This window comes from Henckelia pumila, chromosome 2, assembly GCF_033568475.1.
Source record: "Henckelia pumila isolate YLH828 chromosome 2, ASM3356847v2, whole genome shotgun sequence".
NCBI classification, from domain to species: Eukaryota; Viridiplantae; Streptophyta; class Magnoliopsida; order Lamiales; family Gesneriaceae; genus Henckelia; species Henckelia pumila.
In genome coordinates, this window is record NC_133121.1 from 129,482,648 (window position 1) to 129,500,961 (window position 18,314).

The 18,314-nt window shown below is 37.4% G+C and overlaps 3 protein-coding genes across 6 annotated transcripts; 1 reads left to right on the forward strand and 2 right to left on the reverse strand.

The window, feature by feature from the left end:
* Positions 1–2,870: 2,870 nt before the first annotated feature.
* On the forward strand, positions 2,871–3,604 carry LOC140884368 (BON1-associated protein 2-like). Its single transcript, XM_073291109.1, has one exon. It carries the CDS (start codon positions 2,941–2,943, stop codon positions 3,439–3,441), a length of 501 nt encoding a protein of 166 aa, XP_073147210.1. The 5' UTR covers positions 2,871–2,940; the 3' UTR covers positions 3,442–3,604.
* Positions 3,605–6,057: 2,453 nt separating this feature from the next.
* LOC140880860 (E3 ubiquitin-protein ligase At1g12760-like) lies at positions 6,058–9,633 on the reverse strand. Its single transcript, XM_073285702.1, has 5 exons — positions 8,954–9,633; positions 7,949–8,068; positions 7,711–7,843; positions 6,616–6,780; positions 6,058–6,510 (listed from the first exon to the last, which is right to left on the reverse strand). Exons 1-5 carry the CDS (start codon positions 9,508–9,510, stop codon positions 6,334–6,336), a joined length of 1,152 nt encoding a protein of 383 aa, XP_073141803.1. The 5' UTR covers positions 9,511–9,633; the 3' UTR covers positions 6,058–6,333.
* A 2,862-nt stretch (positions 9,634–12,495) lies between these two features.
* Positions 12,496–18,054, reverse strand: LOC140879208 (homeobox-leucine zipper protein ANTHOCYANINLESS 2-like). 4 transcript variants are annotated; one of them, XM_073282879.1, is made up of 9 exons: positions 17,096–18,054; positions 16,787–17,013; positions 16,583–16,700; positions 15,776–16,468; positions 15,491–15,592; positions 15,177–15,392; positions 14,049–14,223; positions 13,569–13,936; positions 12,496–13,197 (listed from the first exon to the last, which is right to left on the reverse strand). In XM_073282879.1, the coding sequence occupies exons 1-9, from the start codon at positions 17,300–17,302 to the stop codon at positions 12,835–12,837; spliced, it is 2,469 nt and encodes an 822-aa protein (XP_073138980.1). In that variant the 5' UTR covers positions 17,303–18,054; the 3' UTR covers positions 12,496–12,834. The 4 variants fall into 4 exon arrangements, with proteins under 4 accessions (XP_073138980.1, XP_073138981.1, XP_073138983.1 ...); XM_073282880.1 differs by having other exon boundaries at positions 16,787–17,010; positions 17,096–18,051; XM_073282882.1 differs by having other exon boundaries at positions 16,787–17,010; positions 17,312–18,050.
* Between the last annotated feature and the right edge of the window lie 260 nt (positions 18,055–18,314).

The window sequence follows — 18,314 nt, forward strand, 5'->3', positions numbered from 1 at the left end:
CCAAACAATGTGAAAAAGATGTACAACAAATTGTACATTTGCAAAGAATAGCAAATCAAATGCCAGATGCATTTGCAGACACAAAAGGGGTGACAAAATCATATATACATGTTGTAAATGCCCCAACTCGAATTAAAATTCCAAAGAAACAGATTGAAGACACTCATGATGTCATTAAACGCCTGAAGCGTGGAAGGCCAGTCGGTTCCAAGGATAAAAATCCTCGGAAAAAAAAATGCATAGAGAAGCACGATGATCATAAAATAGAAAATGGTGTTCCAGAAGAAATACCTGATGATGAAAATGTTCTGTCAGAACCACAAACTGACGAGAATCATGAAATCTCTATCAATTATATTAATACTGGAAAAATATGGAACCGAAAAGACATAGAAGATATTGATGAGATATTTTCTTATAATGTGGCTTGTGACATCATAAATGAAATGAGGATCATGAACCAAAATCTTTTGGTGAATGTAAAACTCGTCATGATTGGGCCAAATGGAAAGATGTCATCCAGGTTGAATTGGATTCGCTGAATAAACGTAATGTTTTTGGACCTATAGTCCTCACACCTGAAGGTGTAAAACCTGTTGGATACAAATGAGTTTTTATTCGAAAGCGAAATGAGAAAAATGAAATAGTCAGATATAAAGCTAGACTTGTTGCACAAGGTTTTTCTCAAAGGTCTGGAATTGATTATGAAGAAACGTATTCTCCTGTTATGGATGCAATTACGTTTTGATATTTGATTAGTTTGGCAGTGTCTGAAAATTTGGAAATGTGTCTTATGGATGTTGTTACAGCTTACTTATACGGATCACTTGATAGTGATATATACATGAAAATCCCTGAAGGATTTAAGATGCCTGAAGCACAAAGTTCAAAATCCAGAGAATTTTATTCTGTAAAATTGCAAAGATCATTATATGGGTTGAAGCAATCAGGCCGAATGTGGTATAATCGGCTAAGTGATCACTTGATGAAAAAGGGATATGTAAATGATCCAATATGCCCTTGTGTTTTCATCAAGAAAACAACATCCGGATGTGTAATCATTGCTGTATATGTTGATGATTTAAACATCATTGGAACGAATAAAGAAATTCAAGAAGTTATGATGTACTTGAAAGAAGAATTTGAAATGAAGGATCTTGGAAAAACCAAGTACTGTCTGGGTTTGCAAATCGAACAAAAAGAATGTGGAATTTTTGTCCACCAGGCAAATTATACAGAAAAAATCCTTAAACGTTTTAATATGGATAAATCAAATCCATTAAGTACTCCAATGGTTGTAAGATCATTAAACATAGAAAATGATCTGTTCCGTCCATGTGAGAATGATGAAGTTATTCTTGGTCCAGAAGTACCATATCTAAGTGTCATTGGTGCCCTTATGTATCTTGCAAATTGCACTAGACCTGATATATCTTTTGCTGTAAATTTATTGGCAAGATTCAGTTCATATCCAACAAAGAGGCACTGGAACGGAATTAAACATATATTCCGTCATCTACGAGGAACGACAGATTTGGGACTTTTGTACTCAAAAGATATCAATCAAAGTATCATTGGTTATGCTGATGCTGGATATTTATCTGATCCACATAAGGCACGTTCCCAAACCGGATATGTATTTACTCGTGGAGGCACCGCAATTTATTGGCATTCACAGAAACAAACACTTGTAACAACTTCATCAAATCACGCCGAGATTATTGCATTACATGAAGCAAGTCGTGAATGTGTGTGGTTAAAATCAATGACACAACATATCCAAACTTCTTGTGGATTATCAGTAGACAAGAAGCCTGTGACGTTGTATGAAGACAATGCTGCATGTATTTCTCAAATGAAAGAAGGATACATCAAAAGTGACAGAACCAAACATATCCCCCCAAAGTTCTTTGCCTACACTCAAGAGCTTGAGAAGAATAAAGATATTGATATCTGTTACATTCAATCAAGTGAGAACTCATCAGATCTCTTCACAAAGGCACTTTCCACGACGATATTCAGAAAGCATATATACAACATTGGGATGCGCAATCTACGGAATATGTGAAGAATCACTCATATTAACATGAGGGGGAGTTTACGTGGCTGCACTCTTTTTTTCTTGCTATGGTTTTTATCCCTCTGGGTTTTTCCTAGCAAGGTTTTTAACGAGGCAGCATAAAACACGTAATAAAGACAATCATCATATGACGATCATCATCACAAGGGGGAGTGTTGAAAATATATTATATTATATTAGAATTATTAAAAATTGAGTTGTATTATTTTGAAAATTAGTGTGTGATGATGTAGATGATGATGATTTAATTTTTGGACTAATCTCCCATTGAGATCTATAAATAGCTCTCTCCATTTGTGTAAAAAAAAATACAATTTGAGAGAATAAATTTAAAGTGTGGAGTTTGAGAATATTTTAAATTTTTGAGTTTTATAAATTTTACTTTTCACAACATCTTTTAGTTTTTATCTGTTTCAATTTTTATCAATTTTATACCCAACAAAACCAAAAACGATACTAGTCAGTAGTCTCACCTGTTAATGGATAAAAGTGTCATGAAAGTGAGAAACACACGCCAACATTGAATTATTTTTCAAAAAAATGGATAAAGTCTCATGTAACACACGCCAACATGGAATTATTATTATTATTATTATTATTATTATTATTATTATTATTATTATTATTATTATTCCTAAAAAAAGAATATATTAATAAAATTGGTATTTCCAACCCTTTTCCCTCTGGAAAATAGCGGCAGCACAGAAACACCTCTCCTCTTTCTTTCTTCTTTCCATTTCCCTTCCTTTGAACCACTCCCTATTTATGCTTTGCTTGCAAAGTGTTCCAATTCTACAACAATAATAATCTCTTCAACTTACAAAATAAAACCCATTCCCAATTTATTTTCCAATTGTATAATGGATAAGGCCCCATCAATGGTGATCGAAGTTACAGTGATATCTGCAGAAGGTTTGCTGATGAACCGGAGGCAACCCGTTAAGAAGAACGCTTTCGTAGTGGTGAGATCCGACCCGTTTAACTCCCGTTCGACGGGTATGGATCCGCAGGGAGGGAGCTGCCCCTCTTGGAACCAGAAGCTGGTGATGGAGCTGCCGGTGCATGCTCGTTTCATCACCGTAGAAGCGCATTCCGGCAACAAGGCGATTGGATCGGCGAACATCCCGGTGACGGATTTCTGCGGCGGTTTTTTGCCGGAGAATTCATTGAGTTTCTTGAGTTACAGGTTGAGGGACGGTGGCGGGGAGAAGAATGGGATCGTGAATTTGTCGGTGAAAGTGAGAGGCGGAAGCGGGAAAGCTCAATGTTCCGCCAGCTGCGCTCGGCCGTGGATGGGTTTCCCGGCGGAGAACAAGGTGTCTAACGGGATCGTCACGGGGATACCGGTTTTGTATAGGTAGAGTAGTAGAAGTGGATTGTTATTTGTTGCTCTCTCACCAGAAAAAAAAAAATAATAATAATAAAAATAAAAATCAATTGCACATACTTAATTGGTTATATAAAGATGGATTGTCGCTATGTATGACAAGTTGTTAATAGTAAATAAATTTGGGCTTGGAATGATGAATTTGATTTGAGACGAGTTATTTAAATTTGGGGATGAATTTCAAATGAAACGTGTGTTTGAAAATCTGTGTAATTATTATAAAAAAATTGCATAGTTTAATATGTAATAATGGGTTTTAAAAACTTGAATGTGGCAAACGAAAACAGAAATCAATTCAACAGTTGAGGCTCGTGTTGAACACGATTTTCTCAAGAAGATTTTGTCCCGCTCTTGGTGCTTACGATGTTTGGCAATCTTCTTTCAAAATACAACAACTCCTACTTATGATCACAATATTGTAAATCACAAGTTTCTTACCCAAAAATATTTATGAACTCTCTTTTTTAAAAAAAAGAAGAAGAAGAAGAAAAATGTATGCTGAATATTTCTGATGATTTCTGATACGTATGTTGTGCGTTATTCATTAGACAGATGATTGTTATATATATGCAACCACAGGTTGGGGTCCAAGGAACGTGTTCTTTTGTCGAAAGATGCATCCCAAAGCAAAAAAGGGCCCAAAAAAGGTCATACAATTTCGAAAACGTCAGACGACGCACTCGAGCTTGAAATCTTGCGCTTGAGCACGTAGATTTTCGCTTGGCCACTGCCTGGCCACTTGCCAAGCGTGCTCGAGCGTGGAACTTGCGCTCGAGCGCTCAAAGTTTTTCTTGATACTGCCTGGCCGTTTGTCAGGCGCCCTCGAGCACAATTTTTTTTTTCCCTCCAACGTTTCCAACTCCATCTTCAACCTTTTTCATTCAATATTTCCAACATAATATGTAGTAAATTTTAAATTCATTTGATTCTATTTTTTATACAAATAAGTAAAAAAAAATAGAGAAATCTTTCATTTCAAGGCCATCATTCCAAACGTAGTTATAAGTAATGCTCATGGTAGTCCCTAAAATTGGAGGATCATATCCGATGTTTAAATTCAATCCAAGTCCAAAGTTTCAAGCTCGAGGTAAATTTGAAACCAAGCAAAAAGTATTATGAGATACCAAGAGGATGTCTTGGTGTAGTCTATCCAATGCTCAAGTCAGAAATATGATAGAGTTTGAGTGTCCCTTGTAATGAAAGAGATAAGTTGCAAATAAAATGAGCAAATCCAATATTTATAAAAAAGAATACAGGAAACCACACATATCCCGTAGAAAAACCACGTGCGTGTAACTCGTGCACTATTAAGGGCTTGCCCTCGTATGGAGGTTCAATGTATGACATCGCCCCTTGAGCAAAACTGAAACTAAGGGACCTCGAGCTGAGGCTAAGAACTTGTCCACATCGGATAGGCTCTACATCTCTTTAGCATCTCCTCACCTTCCCACCTCCTCTACGCTCGCTATAGTTGACACAACTCCAACCTCGCCTCCATCACTTATTCTCGTGGCCGACTTTACCACTTAGAGTTGTGCTCGCTTTAAAAAAGCGAAACATGATTCCTGTTTTTTTTAAGGAAATCGTATTCAAAGACAAATATGATATGGTTAGACGGCGGAAGTGTCGTTAAAATTTTGAAAAATAATGGGTGACGGTCCATCGCTTATCTCTGCCTACAGATGAAAACGTGCGCAGCTGAGTTTACCTTTTTTTTTTTAATTTTTTTTTAAAAAAAAAAAAAAAAAAACTTTTTTGAGACCATTTTTTCCTTACAAAATAACTTGAAATTTCTTATATCGACCATCAATGCTTTCCGCAATAAAAAAATAAATAAATTCTAAAGTATCGGATACGACATGGACACGACAAGAACACATTTTTCGGATACATTTTTGGCAAAATTGCAAAATAATTAAAAGTTTTAGGGGTAAATTTTTTGAGACCAATTGATAAATAATTAAAATGAATTGAGCTTAAAAGTCCAAAATTAAATAATTAATGGTCCGTTTGTTCTTTCCTGCTCGCTTCTCTCATCATTGATCATCACAGCATCGCTTCTCTCATCATTGATCATCACAACATCACTTTTTGAAGCTCGCCACCAGCCGGTTTATCTCAAGATATTAAAATATGATTTTCTATCTCTACAATTTTATTTTTAATACTAAATTTATATAAATATGTATATAATGTTTATAAATAATTTAATAATTATCGTATCCTAACCATATTGTATCTTGTATTTTCAAAATTTGTCAAATTCCCGTATTCATATCGTATCCGATATGATACTTATTGATACCTATAAGGCTATAACATATCCACGCAACACAATCCACCAGTGCTGCTAATTAACATATCCACGCAACACAATCGACCAGTGCTGCTAATGAATTAGCAGCCCATTATTATCATGACTTAGATTTCAACTTTGAATCACAATGTCACTACCCCGTGTATATATCCTTCATATTTTTTCTTCTTTTTTTGAGCAATTAAAGGATTCAATTAACAATCAGAAGTCACAAAATCTAGAGGTGCCCCAACGTAAAATGTGATCGTGGTCGACATTATAAAGTTTATAAAATGCAACAGTAACATGTAATTTCCCTTTAACAACACAAGATACTGAGTGATATTACATAAAATCATACATTTCAGAATTCGAGAGTAATTTCAAGCTTCAACTCCATTTCTACAATGACATGGAAACAAGAAGTTCCTCAGTAATATTATTTAAGAAAACCATATACACAAACAAACTGCCACTGCCTCCTCGAAGCTGGATATGTTTCGATCCCACACGACCAAACAACTTCTGAAACACTTGAGCATCCTGGATGATGGCTAATCCTTTTATCGGTCATACTTCTTCACTGCCGCTTTGGTTACCGTTTTTCAGTATATTGAACTTGCATAGAGGACAGGTGGCATTCATATACAACCACTTGTCGATGCAGGCCGAGTGAAAATGGTGGCGACAAGGGAGTTCACGCAATTCAGTACCATCGTCATAGGAACTCAGGCATATGCAGCATTCCTGCAACCCAATAAAGAGAAATCTCGAGGATCAAGGACAAGAAGAAGATTTTGATTGAATTCAAAAATTTTAAGACAGATGTACAGACAGTATAACTAGACACACCGCATCCTCTAAGGGAAGAACGTGCTCTGTGGGGGAATCAGTGTCACATTCAGACATTATCCCTCCAAATGATTCTTGTATTTCTCCATTTTGCTTCTCAAAATCACCAATTTTCCTGAATTTGTATTTAGGTAGTCTCTCGATGTCTTCTTTAGTAGCTCCTTCCTGTAGCCATAAAACAAGAAACAAAAGGTAAAAACAAGAAGTAGAAAAATCACTTTACTGCAGAGAATCGACAGAATAAGATTTGGAAATTTCTTGTTTTCCTAGGTTTACCCGTATGCATCTCATTACAACCATGGAATCAGAGTTGACACATATCAAATTGCAAACTTAGAAACTTCGAAAATCGAGTGCAATACATCTAACAACACCAGTGCTTTATCTAGAACCTAAGTTTCATCATGCTTCCAACGTCATTTACAGCAAAAGAATTTCACTACTTTTGTAAATAAATAAGAGATTCACATCCACTATGAAGAAACATGTACAGATGAGTTTGATCCAGCAATGTCTAATTTGATAAAAGATCAGTTCCTCAAAGAAGATACAACGCGCGGGATATTTCAAAATTATATTATGTGGGGGAGGCAGATGGTTGAACATTTGTTTTAACTATATACTGAGCACAGTGTGCAGGATAATTCAATTGTTAACAACTCAAAGGCATGCCTAACCTCTTGATCCTTGACATCATACCCCTTTTTTCATTTCTCTAATCATTATTTGGAATCATACATGATCAACCTGGAGTAAAACCACTAGAAACTACAAGAAACTTGTAGGATACTAGGATAGCAAAAATACTGTGAGATTATCATAAAAAAGTTACTATCACTCTTTCCATACAAAATATATGCCAGTAATAACAGAATTGTTAAAGAAAGTCATGCTTATCTGCTCGCCCTGGGAAATGATAAGTAGAAAGTATACATTCCAAGTTACTCGAAAAGAGTGATGATAAATCACTTGATTATCCGTTAAAGCAACCAACCAGAATCAAACACAATCTTATAGTTCAAACATGAAGGATACAACTCAAAGTACCAACAGAAGCAAGATATTAGCTGCACAAAATTGTTCAACATCAGTTACCTGATCTGCTACTGCATACAAGATTGCTATAATACAGGGTAGACAACAGCAAACAGCAATTCCAATTACACATGCCACAGCAACACAGATAACAACGAAGAACACATCAAAGGCCAAAAATGTGATGCAAAGCCTGCAACAGAATCAATAATAGCAGTAGTCATGTAGTTACATAGAAATAAAAATGTAACTGGAAGGTTGCAACAGTATCAATCCATATAGGCTTATTAGCACAAACCAGTAAAGCTGAGGCGATTCAGCAGTCAAGCTTTGGCCACCGGCAGAAACCCAATAAAACCCAATTATCCACCAAATGAATGAAAACATGGTATTTGCAGACTCCAGATGTTTCGCCACACTGTCAAAAGAAACATCAAGAGATCATATCAACCAAATTTCTCAAGATCAGACATTAAATATGACTCGAATGCTTGCTGGTGTTTAATTTTTATTTTTAATTGGAAAGTTAGACTAAAAGGAAAAAAACAAACAAATTTAAAGTGAAAATCAATATAATGTGCTGAAACATGTAAGACGGTTGAGGTCTGGTACTGTGATACTGTTTAAATAAAACAATGACTTAAATTCAAAAGAATGGAAAGAAGAGGGCATTTGAGAAGGAAATATGCATTATCTAGAGCAGTCGCTCTACATTCGCAACCCACCATCAGAACAATGCAAAGAAGACATTTTTAGGAAATTTGGCTTTAGATGAGTGGAAGATAAAAAAGGTATTCTTGAAATTTAATGAGAACTAGATCACTACAGCAGCAGACTATTGGAACAAACCGAATCATTGAAAAATCATAACTGCTGCCTTAAAAGGGTCAAAAACATATCAGACTGCCACAAAAGTTCTCCATTCACATCATCAAATGAGAGGACTGCAAACCACCTAATTTCCTATTCCATGTAATTTATGCAAAAAGCTTCCATATTCGACTTTCAGTCAAGTAAAAATCCTCGAAAAATCCACCTACAATTATCTGCAGCATACCCACGATTTATCTCCTACCAAACCATCTCAAGTTTATAGGGAATTTCCTATGGGTGGCATCTACAATTCCACAAGCTTAGAAACACACTTTTGAGCCAATCCTAGATGTTTATAGAGACATGACTTGGGAAATATTAGTAACTGCATAAACTAAATCGATTTGATTCTCGATTTGAATTGAAAGACCTAATAAAATTTCAACCAAAAAAATGAACAGATAAACAGACCATAAAAGCCCCCAAGTACCTAGTCTCATCATCACTTTGCCGGCGGTCAGTATCGTAATCACCAGACTCCACATCATCACTCCCGGAGCTTGAATTCGAGAAATTACGAACATACCTAGATTGTCCCCTCTCACTCCCCTCCGGATTCCGCTGCGAATACCTCTTCTTATACTCCGTCCACACGCACACCATATGCAGAATGCATTGCAGAGCGTAGCCGACAATCCATAGCCTCAGTGGCATCGACGGCATTTCATAGCGTGTCATAATCAGCACCGAAATCGAGACAATCACGAAAGCGAGGTTCCAAACAAGGTCCAATATCACTATCGGCTTAGAGTAAGCCCAATCGCTCTGCCGTTCTTCGATTTGCTCGGCAGCAGCTTCACGCACACGAACGGAAGGCTCACGCATCACGCGGCTGCGGCTGCTGGCCCTCCGGAGGAATCGAGCCGCGCCACGGAGGCTGGGAGGACGGCGGAGGAAGCGCGGGCGAGGGCGGAAGGTCTGGTCATCGAGCAAAGGCGTGGAATCCACCGCCGCCGGAGGCGTTGAAGTGTTGCTATCAGACGACATCGTTCTGCGGTTCGATTTTGCGTTTCTGTGAGTTTCTATGTGTGTCGTGCTTCGCGCTTATTGGGGGAAAAGCTTGATCGGACGGTGGGAGTTGAAGATCAACTGTGTGTTTGTGTGTGTGACACAAAATCAAGGATATTATTTAACTATGTTTTGTACGTTTATTTTGCATACACATGTAATATATTTATTATTTTATAATTATAATAAATATAATAATAATATTTGTCATGCTTGCTCATTTAGTTGCTTAAATTAAATTAAATTAAATTAAATTAAATTAAATGATTAGAATACCAGACTTGGGCCTAATGAGAACCTCTTATTTGAATGCATGAATGCCATTATGGCATCCATTTAGTGGTTGGGCTGAATTTAGAAAATGGGCTTCTATTTGGGCTGGGAGTTGGATTGAAAAGCTTTAATTACAAACTTAACTCCAAACAGCTAACAAATCAAGTTGAAGAAGCCCGAAAAGATGTACTGTAGAGTGTAGACCCCGTGAAGGATTCAATCAATGGGACAAACAATTAGTGGGTTAATTCTACCGCAAATATGGATATTGCTGAAAATCTACGTATATATATATATATATTTTTAGTATAAATTGCATCGAATATCATATTGCAACATTAAATAGTGACATTTGCCTATACAACCGACGGGACTTGAGTATGGACTCGAGACGTGCTTGTCTCTAGGCCAAGACCTCATTGGCTAAAATCTACGTATATTGAGGTTTCGTTTGTACATGTATTTATAAAATATTTATATAAAAATGTTTTTTAAATTTTTTTATAGAATATTTTAAAAATTATTTTAAGAATAAATATGTGTTTGAATAATTATTTTATAAAAACATTTTAGTATTTCAAAAGTAATGTGTTCATCTTTACCGTCCATAGTTTCATTTTAAAAATATCTAAAAACACATCTCAAATATTATTTTAAACTATACTTAGAGAACACATTTAAAATAAAAATTTTCCAAAACAGTTTACAAACATCTTATCCAAACACACATTTTGAGTTTTTTCACTTATAAAACACTAAAAACCTTTTTAAAGTACATATCCAAACGGAACCTAACTCTTCGTGTTCTTTAAATTTAGAGTATATATATTTTTGAAACATATACGGACAAAGAGTTCAATTTAAAAGCATGTGCGTGCTCAAGATCCGAAAATATTGTGAGTTAACAAATCATTTTTTCATAGTAAATTTTTAGCAATTTTCAGATTTTGATATAGATTGTGTATGCAACTAGCTTTGCTTTGAAAGATAGTTTATTAGACATTTTATATTACTATATTCCAAAAAAAGTACAACTCTGTTACTAAATTTGGTACAAAATGTTTAAAAAGGGAAAAAAAAAAATTACATTTGGAGCAACGGGAAGAAACCAATGCCGACTTAATTCTTTGAGTTCATTAACGAAAGCATATATAAATGTCCATCAAATCATCATAAATAAGTCAAGATTGAATAATATAAAAAGATTCAATGAATATGCACTCTTTCTTAACTCTTTATAATTCCTGGAACATGGAACATTTAAACTTTTGATTGGTAGCAATTTATGTGTGGTGTTACAATACGAAATTGAGGTAACAGTTTAGAATGAGTTTAGACTTCCAAGAGTCGATGTATTTGTGATCACGTCAATTTTCTACATGTTTGTTGGCAGTGGCAGGGCCCCGGAGGCAGGCATGGGTCCCCCACTAGAAGGACGTGTTGGACCAAAAAATTACATTGGCCCACTTTCATGTGATGGCTTCAAATTGGACTCATTCAGAAAGCCCAAATCCCTTCCTCCAGTCCTTTGATTGCGGTGCTTGTTTAAAATATTATTATTTCATTTTATTCATTATATGCCCATCTTTCTTTTTCTTTTTCTTTTTCTTTTTCTTTTTCTTTTTCTCTTTATTTTTATCAGAAATCTTGAAAACATCAAAGGAAATTTTATCAGATTAAATTCTGTCATTTAAGAATTGGGATATCAGAATGTCGAAAAATATATATATATATACATCTTATCTTACTATATAGTAATCGAATTAAAATTAATTTGGTGAAGTAAAAAACGAAATATCTAAATACAAAATCTCTATCTCTATTTTAAACTTCATTTGTCTATGATTTTCTCATTTTTGTGCTTTCATTTTATTTTTAAATTTAAATTTATTTAAAATTTAACATTCATATTTTAATCACATACGCAATGCACGACGCGATTAATATAATATAATATAATATATAAAAGTGACTACCCAATTTGTCAACAAACCAGCCGCCGGTCTCGTACGTCTTTCTTGGCTGATGAGATGCACAAAAAAAAGCAATAATTCAAAGTCCAAATTCACCTTTTTGAATCTGTCAATTTGCGAACCGAATTGACATTTAAAGAGGCTGTAAAGCCTTTATTGATCAGTTCTCGCGACACTTCACCTGTTCAAGAACTCGAATTCAACTCATTCACAAAAAGTCTTCACATTCACATTTACGTGCAACATTCATGCATGAAAAAAATAATACATTTTCTAGTGATTGAAGGAGTCGTATCCCTTTTGACCATTTACACTTCACTAGAAATTAAATAATATAACGATTTGATATCATTTGAAAATGACCCCATTTGCTTCCTAGTTCCTTGCATGGTAGATGAGGCTGCAAAAAAAGTATACAATAAACATAGCCATGGTTGATCCTTAATGCTATATATATAGCAAAAGTTATTAATTATTGGACTAATCATCCCAATTTAATAAAATTCTCAAAAGGGTTAGAATATAAACTTATTTCATCGGGCTTCCGGGCTTATTTTATGTGGTAAGACAGCTGATCTTACACAACTCAACCGGTTTTGACAACTCTATATATTCATGTTTACGCCAAGAGTAATCGATACATTATTGTTACTACATATTATGTGGACAATTGAACATAAGATGAAAAATACGAACAAATAATAATCACGTAACCGCATTGAAAAAAACAGTAGAGATTTTTGAAACCAAACTCCACAAAGCAACATCAACTGTTGAATAAGAAACTAGTTAACAACAAAAACACAGCACCACACACGCAAATGCTACTCAAAGCCAACTCAAGGGGTTGTAGTCTTGAGTCAATACCCGAACCACCGCCCTCGAAGTAAACCGGCACCCACCACCGCCTAGCCGGGTATGAGCTTGCAGGTGTTCCGACACTTGGTTCGTTCTTGACTCGATCACCCCCCCTAAATCTCGAGTAGACATAATACATACATACACATTTTAAACGAACAAACGCAGCTCCATACAAAAATCACATCAAGGGATCGAATCAAGCGTCACATTGAAGGGAAGACTTGATTTTCTGCACGGTGCAGGATATGAGATTATTGACGGTCTCCACAGACTCCAGGGTGAGCTTGGAGGAGGGGAGGCTATTCACCAAGATTTGAAATGCCACTGTCAAAAGTGACCCATTCATTCTGCGGGCCGGGCTGTCCTTGCTGCTGCATCGAGGCCCGTCGGCTACGATGGCGAACCCGGAGGGGAGCAGCGCCACGTAAGCGGGATCCCCACCGTTGAGTACAACGTGCATTGCCGGGTTGTCCACTGGCGCGTATACCACAAGCGACCCCGACGCGTCTATGCATGTCTCCTGGAGTATCAGCATGTTGCTTTGGTCTGAGTTTATGGCCTGAGTTAAATTACAAAATAACCCCTTCAGTATCTTCTAGGATTTTTTTTCTGGCGTCGTCACGGGTCTTATAGGAGGGTCAACTCAATTGTTTTGACTTTTTTTGCCAGTGACGTCGGCGGAGACGTTGACATGTGTTCGACTAAATTTTGACTTTTATATTATCGTAAAGAAACTGGATTTAATAAAATATCTAATTTCACAACTCACAAGTCTAAATTTACACACAAAATATACGAACTTAAGCTACTACAGCATTTACAAAATATTTGTCACATAGCTAATGATAAGATATGACAAAAATAATAAAAATTTTAAATAAACCACTTAAAAATTTGGCAATAATTTTTAGATTAAGATGAGGGACTTACACTTGCACGTAGAAGGGAAACGCAGTTGCCATGATCCTGTCCTTTGGCAATGTGCGCCATTTCTTGCATGGGTCCGCCGTTGGAGAGGATATCCCACTCGCACCTCAACCCTACATTTCGAAGAAAATCGAACAATCTCTGGGGCGACACCGGCAGCCACACGGATGTCGAGGCGCTGAGCACGATGCCTGGTGGCTCACCAGGGTCGTCGATGCTTTTCCGAGTCATGACTCGGACATCCTCGCCCACACTGTCGGTACGAAGCTTGTTCCATTTGTGAACAGTGGAAGCGCACACACCGGCGCAGAAGTTGGTGGTCATGCGCTGTGCCAGCTTCAGCATGCTCCTCCGGCCACCGCTACTTATTGCTGCAAGTTGAAATTAATAAAATCATCGTTTATTTTTAAAAAATTCCCTTTTATCTAATCAAATATATTACAAGCAAGATTTATCGCGCCGGTCATCGACCAGGATTGTTACCAGCTTGATCCCTAGAGGGGGCGGCGGAAGACATGAGGATGGCGAGGCACTCGCATTGGCGCTGCAGGGTGGCGACCCATCGTTGCGAACCGAAGCCCATCCCGGTGCTGATGAATGGTCGATAGAGCTGGTGAACCACGCTCTCATCATATTCTGTATGCTCCACCCATGTAACCTACATAACAACAAGCCATTAATCTACTAATTTTTTTTAAATGTTACAAAGGCACTGCTCTCACTTATGGGTTTGTCACACTCAAAACAGACACAAACCCAATAATTGCAACATTTTACAATAATCAAGAAATGATAAATAAAATTTTAGATTTTTTTTTTCTTTTTGATGGATGCAATTGTCCCACTCCCACCTTGTAAACTAGTTGGGTCCACCCAAACATATAATAGAAACCTATATATATAATAGGGTACACAAAATTATGAAAGATTTAGAGGCACGAGACTGCGAGATACGGACAAGGTGTTGATTGATTACAGAAACAAGTACATCATGGAGCTGGAACCAGGTAATCCACAGTTCCATAAATTAATTATTATATTATGAATAATAAATACATATACATATAATATTTATATAAAAGGCGTGGGGATGATCGAGACAGAATCAGAGGTTGGAATAGAAACATCGAATTCTTAAATTACAGCCTTTATTGTTTATATTAAGTATTGGGGTTAACCTCAATTACCCCATATGGATCTGTGTGTGTGTGTGTGTGTTTTTTTTTTTTTTGTCAATTTTAATATGAGCCACCATAAAGCATTGGTTGTTATCCATTTTTAAGATTAGGTAGACTGTAAGATTTGATGAGTCGAGCTGCTCGTGAGCAAGAGTCGTGATGAATCTTGATCATTGCAAACGAAGCCGTGATTCTTGGATCAAGAAATTCACGGTTTTTTAATGCGATTAGAGGTATTCGAAATTAAATGTTGTCAACTAAGTCCCAAAGGTGCAGTTGCTTCAACAAACTTATTTAACACAATAAGGTGAGAGACACCAACCTATGAGAGGCTCAATAAATGTCAAGAAAACAAGTATTGAGCTGTGTGCAATAAGTAACAAGCCAACAAAAAAAGGCATACATGCATGTACTAGGAGAATTAAATAATTACCTTAGAATAGCCATTGGGCATATCCTGCACCACACAGCCAGAGGGAAGCCTCCGGCAGTTCTGAATCGGGGGGACGCCACCGGAATTGTCTCCCATGGAGTCGATGGATACGTCAACAACCGCCCACACACCGTCGGCGTGCTGCTTGCAGAACCGAAGAAAGTTGACCTCTCGGACAGGAACTAATGGTGACAGAACTTGGATTTCAGCTTGCATCTAATACATAACAATGAAACAACAAAATTTCAAGAATCAGTCTTTCAGATGCACAAAAAAAGCATAAAAATTGGCGCGCCAACAGCAATGACCGTTACCAGTTGAAGAGCACCGTTCCTTGTTCCACCCATACCGTTTGATATCACATCCAAAGTCGCGGTTCTGGCGACTATACAAGGAAACATCCCTGCCCATTTGTTCTATCAAATACATGTAAAGGCAACCTCAATTACTCACAACATTAAAGCAATGAATGTACTCAAAATCACATTAACCATATATCATAAAGCCATCATAAAAAACAGTTTTTAACTGCAAAAACACTACATCAGTTACTTTCAAACTATGTGATGCATTAAGAACGTTTTACCATGAATGCTCACCGAGTCCATTAACGTCTCAACTAGAGCCAAACTGTTTACGATCACCAAACCAGTGTCCCTTGAGGCCTCAGAAACAAATCCCGCCGGTTTCATGCCAATGCAAGGACTAAAAGTTCTTAAATATTCCTCATGATTGAGCACTTCCCTCCCACCTTCCAATGTTCTAACCCAAAGGGGCTCATCGGATTGAGCCATTTTCACCAATTCATCCATTGCAGCCAAAGCGAGCTCCAAGTACATTGTTCTCTCCAAAGATCTTTCCATTGGGGCAACATTCATAGCAGCTTTAGCCGAAGACACTAAAGGCAAAGGATTCGAAATCCCAACACAAAAATCAGGGGGACCTAATGGTAGTGATGAAGGTATGGCATTTAAGACACCAAAACCATTGTTCCCAACTCCAAGTTCCAAGCTAGAATTAGGCATTGGCGGCACCATGGACACGGTCATCGACGAAATGGGGCGACCTAAAAACTTTCCAGCGAGCACGCATACCCGATCCAGTTCATCCTTCAGCCTAGCATTTTCGATTCTGAGGTGTTGCTCCTCCAGGGATATGTCACCAATTATAGCCGGACCGCCACAGTTGGTGCACATGGGGTTTCTCATTGCGTCCCTTATCGACATGTTTTCGGCACGCAGCTTGTCATTCTCTTGCCTGAGCAGCGAATTCTCATGACGTTCGAGTTGTGTCTGATCGAATCAAGAACTCAAATTTCTCAATCAACCCGATTAGAAACAAAAGAGACCACGAAATATACACAAGAAAATTAAAGAGGCGAAAAGGCTTTCCTAGTACGTACGTACCTTCATTTGAGTTCTTCTATTCTGAAACCAAAACTTGACTTGTCTAGAATCCAAGCAAAGCCTTCTGCTAAGCTCCATTCTTTGCTTTTCATCAGGGTGAGGACACTCCTTGAAGAGACTGAAAACAAAAGAAACAAAAGATCAACAAAAAAAATACCAACAAAAGCAACATTATAATTAAAGCGATAAAATAATAATCCACACCCCTCAAGTTCTTGGATTTGCTGAGGAGTGTGTCGGTGGTATCTTTTCTTCCTCGGAGGTTTGTCCGCAGCATCTTGCTCATCTCCGGAGGCTCCTTCCATATTATCACTCCCAGATCTACTCTCGTGCTCTTCATCTCTCATTTTCCTTCCGCCGACATTACCGAATTCAAAAGTTTCCCCCATTCTCGCCACCTCTCCTTGACCACCTCCGACACCTGTGTCCTGCTCCCTAGTAAACAAAACCATTAAGAAAGATACCCCACTCGTATATAAGATGATATATGAAGGGAAAAAAAGAGGGATGTACGAGGGCTAAAGAGAGGCCAGAAGAATTGAACACGGGCTTGGCGGCGAGAGACGGCGACAGAAGGCGGGGCTGAGCAATGGCACCGATGGGCATGCTGTTGAAAGTAATGGATTTAATGTTGGCGCTGTCGCTATAGGGTATGTCCGCAACAATTCTTGCACCGCCGCCACCACAAGAATCGGTATCAAGAAAATCTCCAAAATTCATGAATATTACCTGCTATAATTAAGTCTCTTTTTCTTTTTTTAATTTATTTATTATTCCCCTTTCAGTCGCTAGCTCCTTGTTTGTAGATTCGGCTCTTGCCTTTTTCACTTCCCTATATTCCTTCTGGAGCACTGGCTCTCGACTTCTCTCACCACAAGATTTCAGAACCAGCATTAAAACCACCGAGGAACTTAGTATATCAGGCGGCAGGACTTCATCAGTTTCTCCAAACGTAATTAATACAACGTTTTTTTTAATTTTCAAAATCAAACACCAAAAACACGAGATATTTGCTTGGACAATAATCGCTAGCAGAGAAAGAGGATGAAAAATTAAAGGAGAGGTAGAGATAATAGACGGTAAGAAAAAAAAAAAAAAACCCTTTTGTTTGGCTGCTTAGCTCTTTCTTCTCCACCCCCTCTCCCTTCTCCTCCAACCAAAATCTCTGTAAAAACCCAATCTTTTTAGCGAAAAACACTCGAGAAAACCCTAATCTGGAGAACCCTTCTTTCTTTTCTATTCCTTCATATATATATCTGCATGCTTGACTTGCAAAAAGCTAGTTGTCATGTACCCAAAAAAGCAGAAAAACAAAAAAAGAGAGAGAGAAATAAACGTGAATGGCTAAAAAGGTTTCGCATTATTTCCTCGCCAAGAGAAGAAAGAGAGGGAAAGAAAAAAAATAAAAAGCAAAAAACAATGGAGAAGAAAATGAAGATAATTGCGCTACACTGTGTGTGGAGTATTGGAAGCCCACATATACATGCGACCAAAAAGGTTGAGTTGACTCTCTCGAATACGGACACAGTGGCGATGGACTTTTCTGATTCCTCTCCTTTGAAATTTTCCTGGCAGTGAAATTTTTTTTTGTCCACTTTTGCGTACCTCTTTTTTTAGTTTATGATGTAAAAGTACAGCGTCCTCTGTTTTTTACAGTTTGTTTGTATTTTATGCTTCAAATAAATTTTAAATTGTGTAGTAATTCTCTTGCTTCGTCCCCGTTCCCCACACA